Genomic DNA, 9,159 nt, shown 5'->3' with positions numbered 1-9,159 from the left:
TTATTTTTTTTGTGAGGAAGATCGGCCCTGAGCTAACATCTGCCAATCCTCCTCTTTTTTTTTGCTGAGGAACACTGGCCGTGGGCCAACATCCATGCCCATCTTCCTCCACTTTACATGGGACGCCGCCACAGCATGGCTTGACAAGTGGCGCGTTGATGCGCGCCCGGGGTCCGAACCGGCGAACCCCAGGCCACCGCAGCGGAGCGTGCGCACTCAACCGCTTGCGCCACCAGGCCATCCCCACAAATTTTATTTAATTACAATTAAATGATTTTATAGATAAGGGGTTCAGGAACCTATGACAGTGGGCAGAGTCCCAGCTTAATAAGGAAACGGAGCATCATCTATAGAGGGCTAGCAGAAAGTGAATGGGCTGCGGTGATCCAAGTCATTATGATTGGAACTCTCTCTTTCTGCATAAAATACAAACTGCAAGAAAATTTTGTTCAAATTCTCCATGGAGAATATTTTTATTTATTTATATTCTTTTGCATACTCTAAAATGCACAGTGTGAATTTCTTTTCTTCAAAAACAGTTGTGAGCCTGGTCAGTTTATCTGAGATCTTCGGGAGGTCTTCGGAAATGTTGCCTTAGGTTTGAGCTAAGCGAGTCACAGAGATTGGTCATGAACTACTACAAAATTACAGGGGATCTAGTTATTATCCAACAGTTACTAGAAAAGCATAGAGAACATCAGACATACAGCCAGAGAGGGTAATAGAAGAGCAGATGCTGTTTAGGTAACGGGATTTCCATACATACGACTCTATGTACAGTATCAGAGTTCTCTTACAGACAGTAAACTTATGCTTAAATCATTATTTTAAGGGCACTCTAATATAAATACAAGTCTCACTAAATTTACTCTTTTCTCTTTGGCTCACAAATGCACGAAAATACCATAAACAGTTTTCAGAATTTACTGCATCAATATATAAATAAGATACATTACAAATGGGAAGAAAATACAAGACGCCTCTTTAACATGGTAAATCTCTGAATATAAATAAGCAAATATTTCATTTACCTACAATTAAACAGTCATTGAAATCATATATGTGTTCTTCCCCTCTTCCCCAAGGTCAGACAACAGAAATGTACACACTCTACACAAATTAATCTCCCAAAATACAGCAATAATACACCTGTGACAATGACTCTGCTACTATTTTCCCCTAACAGGATACAAATAGGGAAGGTGGGACTCTTGTCACCTAGGGGTGGTTTTTCTCATCCATCATCACTTCAGGTGGGAGAAACACTGACAACAAGGTCAACTCCCGCCAACAGCATTTCCCTTGGTCCTGACAACACGACATTTTGAAAAACAAGTTTCCTGGGTTGTTGGTCAAGCTGGTTTGTAGCATGTTTGGCCCCTCAGTAACTGCTGAAGGTGTTAAAGTGAATTCTCTTGGAGTGGGAGACATGCTGTGATCTATTACTAAGCCACACTCACTATACATACATATATATAGAGAGAGGTATATATAACTGTACATATATACTGTGTACCTAATGTGCAACTTTTTATTTTTTTTTTTTATTTTTTTATTTTTTTTTTGGTGAGGAAGATCAGCCCTGAGCTAACATCCGTGCTAATCCTCCTCTTTTTGCTGAGGAAGACCGGCTCTGAGCTAACATCTATTGCCAATCCTCCTCCTTTTTTCTCCCCAAAGCCCCAGTAGATAGTTGTATGTCATAGTTGCACATCCTTCTAGTTGCTGTATGTGGGACGCGGCCTCAGCGTGGCCGGAGAAGCGGTGCGTCGGTGCGCGCCCGGGATCCGAACCCGGGCCGCCAGCAGCGGAGCGCACGCACTTAACCGCTAAGCCACGGGGCCGGCCCTGTGTGCAACTTTTTAAAAAGGACATTGTTTCCCGCTAACTACAACAAGCTTAAGTAAGATTTTAACAGTATTCTTCAAGATATTATATTTTCCCTCAATGAAATGGCCTGCGTGTTTCAGTAACTTATAGAGGTGGTTCTAGAGTGCCAGAGGGGAAAGGGAATGCCCATAAACTCATGTCCTACGGAGGACAATTACAGATCCTGGCCCAGTCTCTCTATCTCCTCAATGAGGAAGTCGATATCAGACTGGGTAGCGGCTGGGTTCGAGATGACCATCCGGAAGAAGTTGGCCTTGTCCCCCTGAGGCTGGTAGCCAACCATGGTTGTGCCAGACTCCATCATCAGGGCTTTGATTTTGGGAGCCACCTTGTGATGGGAAACACAAAACAAGACTCAAGACTGATATTAACACCACCCTCTCTTTAACAATGCAACCCATTTCTTGGTTGGAAAAAGGAACAATTTGCTTTTTACTATTTGTATTTACACTGACACAAAAGCAAAGAAATATTTTATATCTAGGTTTCTTCAGTGACTAATATCTTATGACTATTTAAGACCACCCAATCATAACTTCCCTCAGAAAGTACTGTGTGACTGAATTTGGAAGTCAGTCACAGAACAATGACTGTTTTATTTATTACTAAAATAAAAAAAAAAAAACCAGAAAACTTTTATGGGCAACAACACAAATTAAGGCTTCGGTATAATCCAGAGCCCAGGATACCGCCTGGCACATAGACTGTGCTCCACAAATATTTGTTGAATGGTTGGATGAATGAAATTTTATATAAATTAGCTATAATACCAACAACTATAAATAATATATCAACCAGATATAGAAATCAACAACTAGAATGAATCAGCATTAGAGTAGACTTGAACTTAGTAAAAGATATTTCCACAGACATAGTTTAATATGGAATGTTCCTAGAAACATGCATATTATTCAGTTGCCCTGCACACAGCCACTTGAATGAAGAACACCAACCCAAGACAGGGATGTACCCTTCAGAGGCTCCCACTGTATCTGAACCACAGCAAGGGGACAACCCAGAACCAAGAAGACTATAAAAACATGGCTCCCTACCACCCCAAGTCTGTATTTTTTATTTCTCCCTTGTTAGAAAAACACATCAGACTGAGGACATTCTGACCAGCCAGAGAAATTGCAGAGGGTGAGATGAGACAAGGAGAGATTCCATACCCTGTGTAGTTTTTCCCGTCGCTCAGGGCTATCCGGAACGCCCCTGAGGCTTTGTGGAATATACCAGAAACAGACGTTTGTATGCTCAGGCTGCAGAGATTTTCACAAACAAGCAAATATACAAACAAAATGGAAAATTATGAGAATTTGCGAGAAACCTATTCCCAAACCGCTTTGTATCCTTGGTGGAAGTTTCTCAGATGGGAAAAAAAAAAAAGCTTTATGTCCAATGTTATTTCCATACTTGGGAGAACAATGCCTAGTTTATCCAATCATATCTGGCAAGAAAGCTATTTCCCATAACCAATTTTCTAGATGACTAAAATTACCACCTTTAAATATCAAAATATTAAAAAATAATTATATTTGGGTAGTTTTAAAAAAGGGTATTATCCCTCTTGCCATTTTGTAGTGCCTCGTATATAGAAGATGCTCGAAACAGTTTTTCTTTTTTCTTTTTCTTTTGTGTGTGTGTGTGTGGAGGATCGACCCTGAGCTAACATCTGCCAATCCTCCTCTTTTTGCTGAGGAAGACTGGCCCTGGGCTAACATCCATGCCCATCTTCCTCCACTTTATATGGGACGCCGCCACAGCATGGCTTGCCAAGTGATGCGTCACTGCGCACCCGGGATCCGAACCGGCGAACCCTGGGCTGTCGCAGCAGAGCGCGCACACTTAACCACTTGTGCCACTGGGCCAGCCCCAACATAGTTTTTCTTGATACTGAACATTTTACTGAGTTTATTATATTGATATTGAATATTTTCTTGATGACTCAGGATTATCATAATGAACATTAATACTGGTTCTAAACCATAAGACGGGGCTTACTGAGATGCCTAGAATTGTTTAGTGTCCCTGCCCTAAAGACTCCTTTGCTTTTTGAGTTCTTCTGTATTCTTGTTGTAGTTATTCAGTTTCCTTCCTAGTCTCTGTTTGCCATCACTGTGCCTGCCTCTAACTGGCTTGAAATATCACATTTATTTTTAATCTCCCAGTAGAATGTTTAAAATAGTGTAAATGATCAGAGTGAGGTCTCATAGGTGAAATGCATGAGCACTGTATGATTGATTTGAACTGCTCAGGGCTCTTGCTCATTTGGTAACTCTCCAGTGTGTTCTTAATAGTTTAGGTTGCCTGATGAATGTACTAGGTTGAACGTAGGTGGTGTTATATTATAATGGGATGTGTTTGGATTTTCTTTTATTCAACACTGGCTCCTATTCCAACTTTCTTTATCCAACTGCAAGCTCCATTAGGGAAGAGACAGTATCTGTTTGGGTCATTAACATATAACCCAGCTCCTGGCATGGGGCAAGGTACACAGCAGGCATTTGATGAATCCTGGTATGACAAGTACTTTACTGTGTACAATGTGCATATGAACTCAGGGCAGAGACATTTTTATCTTGCTTTCCTCATAATGAATCTATGTAAAGTAGACCTTCATTTTAGAACTAGTCTTGGGAGACAATGATATACCTATTCTATCAGTTTCTTGGAACTGAGAAACTCTTTATCATGGAGGTTCAACACAGTAATAAGACACACACAAGAATGATAAAGGATTCAGAAATGCCAAGAAAAGACCTCTTGTCTGCAAAACACTGGCCACGAGCTACACCATTTTAGAAGAGGCAAAGAGGAAAAATTATCCCCATGCTACTAGAAGAAAAGTTCAAGGACACAGAGGGAATTAAATGAAGAGAGCATAAGAATGAAAACTCAAGAGGCAGCTTCTGGCAACGTGGGAAAATTTGGCTTTGAGAGCTCCCCTTAACAGATTTTCAGGAAATCCTGTACATCTAGTGCATGATGACAGCTCACCTCACCATTGAAAACCATCTCAAATTCTTCTCTGTTTTTAATCTTGGCATAGAGGTATTCAGCCAGTTCCAAGCATTTGTTGATCTGATTTTCAAATCCCACTGTACCCTGTTGTAAAAAAAGAAAAGTCGTGTTTGTTGGTGAGGAGTTGCATGTCCCTGTGATGGGCATTTGAAAAGGTTGTGCTGTCTTTGTCTATTGGAGCTATACATGAGTATTCTTGGAGATGGTTAGGAAGAACCACTAATTAAATGTGTACAGCTTCTTCACAGCTCTGCATGCAATAAAATGAAGTGTGCCTACTCTCTTTTGAAGGCACTCTAGTCTCTTGGCAGTTATTCTCCATAGGACTTTTAGCTTCCTGCTAGTTATTCATAGCCTGGACCTGAAGCCTTTTTCTGGTTTGCTTTAGGATAGTGCTACTCAAAGTGTTGTTTATGGACTGAGGCTAGTCTACAGACTGTAACTGGTTCATGATAAGATGACTGCAGAAATTGAGATTAATCACTAAGACTTTTATAGCAATTGACGGAGTAACTTTATGTCTACTGATTCTAATTTAAAAAATTGGTGTTTGTACTTTGTATGATATTTAATTTCATTTTTCCAGCAATTCATCTCTGTTGTATTGGTCTATGATAGGTTAAAAACAAAATCCAACTGGTTCTTCACCACAGGTAGTCTGAGAAATACTACTTTAGAACCCACCTTCCTCAGCAGTAAGTCCTGGCCAAACATGTTCCCTACTCTCCCAGGCAGGCTATCTTCCACACAACAGTGTACTATTCCCTTTTGGTGACAGGCAGGCAGGCAGATGGGGAAGTCACTGGTCTCAGTACATGCCCTGGGATTGCAATAGCTCCAACTATTTACAAACTGGTTGAGCATGAGTTTCAAAAGCCAGCATGGCTGATTAATAACAGCAGCATGGGGGTTGTTGAGTGGGTCGGTGTTAACAAGGAGAGCAGATGCACAAGGCTGGCCGGCCTGTGGACTGCTAATGGGCCTGGGCAAAGTCCAACACTGGCAAAGCAGCAGTCACTGCTAAGCATACACCCTGGCCAGTCCACTTTCCGCTTGGGAATGAAGCCCACACCAGGGTCCCCCAGCAACCAATTCACTGTGAGCCAAACTTCCGGCAGATGGTTCAAGAGGTTATTGTTAGGCAAAACGAAGACACAAATTACTGAGAAAGACCATGTGGTTATTATATTTCTAAATGATAGGCCTTTTTCTCTTGTTGCAATTATGGCTACTTAAATGCTTAAAATACCTATAATTACTCTGTGGTAGAAATCAAATTCAGACTATTTCTATACTAAGATAAAATGATTTAATGAGGAAAAAACTAATAATCCATCAAATTCTTCCAGAGAAGAAAGATTTGACTGGATATTTCTCTGGAAAGCCTTGTCATTGTGGTATTAGGTAGGCCCAATCTTAAACATGAAAATTATTAAAATTAATTTATAGTAGGTAAATAAAAATAATGGACGCGATATAAAGCTGTAAAACCAAAACTGCCTTTACCTGATTGCATAAAACTACTTTTGAAATAAACATAATCCTCTTCCTTACCCATATTTTGGGGGAAATTCCAATAGTTTGCTTTTTTTCTCCATATAGAAATACAACCGGAAAGACTGATGGATGCAGGCACAGCGTGCTTCAGTCTAGCAGTAGGATTTCTCAGAATAAAGTATACATTTCCCAGAATAGCGTATAAAGTACAAATAATGGGAAAGACATTATTTTAGATAGAACTTAAAAGTGTCACATATATCCCATGATTCGGGGCTTCATAAAGGAATTCAGGGTTCTACACAGAATAACGCAGTAATTTTATCTTTATCTCTTTCTCTACATCCGCACTAAATAATTTCAGCATCCCTAAGGATTGCTGTGGAAGTCCTTATCTTGGCATAATTTTTAGTTGTTATGAGAGAAAGTCATAAGAAAACTTTAGGCTAATTCAAATTGAATGGAAGGAGGGAGAACTTGACTTAAGGGATAAAGTGATTTCATTTGCAAACAAAGAAAATACAGTTAACTCAATTCTCCAGATATTGATTATACACATAGGGAATTATCTGTGATATATCTTTGTCTCTCTTTTGCCAGCCAGCCTGTGCAAATTACACTTCTGCTCTATTTCCTGAATTCTCGCCTTCATACCTTTGCTTTCCACATCAGCCAGAACTTGAAAATGTCCACGTGGCGGCCACACTGAATTGCCTTGTCCCCAGTGTCGTAAGAGACATCATACTGCTTGTCTGGCTGGAAGAGGTATCCTGCACACATCTGGTTGCATCCTTGGAGTATACCCTATCGTGGAAATCAAGACAATTGTGCATCTGTATTCACAGGTCAGAGATGTGGATGGCTTTGAAACAGGGCTGGCTGGACTTGGGTCACGTGCAGCCTTTCTTCTAACATCTTTATGAAGACTTGCACCTGCTCTGATGTCCCTCTCTAAAACTATCCCTGGAAAAACCTTTGCCACTTTCCCTCTGTCACTCTGATTAGAAAATGATCTTTTGTATCAGATGTCTACAACAAGGGCCCCACTGTCCCTCTAGGGGCATTTGGAAATGTGCATGGGTGTTTGGGGTTGTTTCAAAGACTGGGAAGTGCTATGGCATTCAGTGGGCAGGGGTTGGGGATACAAACTTCTGCAGTGGGTGTGACAGCCTCATGTTGTGAAGAATTTTCCTTTCCAAAAGCTCCCCCTAAAAAGTCTTCCCGTCTTTTCCAGGGTCTCCTATGAAATTAACAGGCACTCTACTTAGGAGTAGAGTAAAGACGTATCTCCTATAGGCTGGAGACAGACTTTTTGGAATGCCTCAGTGTGGAAAAGTTTTACTGGAGCAACAGTGCTTTCGAGGGCAGGGTCCTATTATTAGATGCTTAAAGGAGGGAACATACCACTAACTCATTTACAGAAGCTTTTTGGTGAACATTCCAGGTTGCCCTAAGTTGACACTTGTAGTTGATGTTCCACCTAGTTTATTTCAGCTCTTGGGACACAATTCATGATAAGAATTTAAAGTATGTTCCAGTGATCACTTTTTGTCCTCACCGAGGTGAGAGTTGGTGGCTCACCCAATCGCTCTCACTTTTTTTTGTACAAATATGAAGGAATGTGAAATGAAATAACGTCCTTATCGTTTCTGTCACTGACAGGGCCCTGGGCACTGAACAAGGATGAAGGGCAGTAGAGAGCGAGGGCCAAGAGGAGGCACTGGGTTAGCTGAAGGCTAACAGATAAGGGCAGGAAAGAACAGCAATGGCAGTCTCAACGGGCTGTCAATCTTGTGAGTTTGTCAACAAGTACTGTAACAAGACCCCCATGCTTTGCTCTTCTTATGCCTTCTAAAGGATGTGCAGGCCACCAGCTCATCTTTGGAGGGAGTACAGACCTTTTCCTTGACGAGGATGGCGGAGCACTGCAACAGCACGCCCATCATCTTGTGAGGGTTCCAGGTGACTGAGTCGGCCCTGAAAGAAGCCATGATAATCTGAGCAGAAGGTGCAGGAGGAAGCAAGAGGCAACTGTCCTCTTAAGGAAAATACCACCCATCGCAACTCAAGTCAGTACACATTTTCGATGCCTAGTCCTCTAAATTGACTAACTAAGTAGTAAACAAATATTTCGCAGGCAGTCTCAGGGTACTAAGTTTCAGACTGCCTCTTCTAAATAACTGCTATTAATAATAGAGAATATTTATGAAGTACTTATTATGTGTCCTATTGTTCTGAGAGATTTATGGGCATTATGTCAGAATGATGCCATGGTTAAGAACTCAGGCTTTGGAGCCAGACTGGCTGAGTCTGAATCCTAGCTCTGACATTTGCTAGCTTGGGCAAGTTACATAACTCCCCTGTGCCTCAGTTTTCCCATCTGTAAAATGGGGAGAATTGTGTCAACTTTGCAGAATTGAATAAATGATAAAATGAGTTAATAAATACAAAATGCTAATAACCGTGCCTGGAATACTTCATTCTCACAACAACCCTATGATGTAGGGACTATCATCACCTCTATTTTAGATGGAGAAACTGAGGCACAAAAGGGTTAAATACAGCACCCAAAAATCACACAGCTGGAACTGTTGGAGCCAAGATTCAAATCCAGGGAGACTAATTGCAGAGCCAGAGCTCAGAACCCCTCACTAGCCTGCCACTCTCTAGGCAACAGACTTTGGCTTCCTTCTGCCTTCCTGTTCTTTTTTATAAAATGATGCTGACCTGCCTACTTATGAGGTAGTATGA

At 41.2% G+C, this 9,159-nt stretch overlaps 1 protein-coding gene across 2 annotated transcripts in view; it reads right to left on the bottom strand.

The window, feature by feature from the left end:
- Positions 1–453: 453 nt before the first annotated feature.
- The window catches only part of GAD1 (glutamate decarboxylase 1), a 39,480-nt gene continuing 30,774 nt past the window's right edge, over positions 454–9,159 (bottom strand). The window contains exons 13-17 of one of the 2 annotated variants that reach the window (XM_004428203.3): positions 8,307–8,385; positions 7,063–7,212; positions 4,888–4,995; positions 3,060–3,149; positions 454–2,218 (exon numbers count right to left, since the gene is read on the bottom strand). In XM_004428203.3, coding sequence (XP_004428260.1) covers positions 2,045–2,218; positions 3,060–3,149; positions 4,888–4,995; positions 7,063–7,212; positions 8,307–8,385 — 601 coding nt within the window. In that variant the 3' untranslated portion in view covers positions 454–2,044. The remainder of the gene's footprint in view (positions 2,219–3,059; positions 3,150–4,887; positions 4,996–7,062; positions 7,213–8,306; positions 8,386–9,159) is intronic. The other variant, XM_087435389.1, reaches the window with a different exon arrangement.

Source organism: Ceratotherium simum, chromosome 9, assembly GCF_057802395.1.
Source record: "Ceratotherium simum simum isolate JZ-2026a chromosome 9, ASM5780239v1, whole genome shotgun sequence".
Classification (NCBI taxonomy): Eukaryota; Metazoa; Chordata; class Mammalia; order Perissodactyla; family Rhinocerotidae; genus Ceratotherium; species Ceratotherium simum.
Note: the sequence above shows the minus strand (reverse complement) of the source record. Positions and strands in the feature narration are given on the sequence as shown.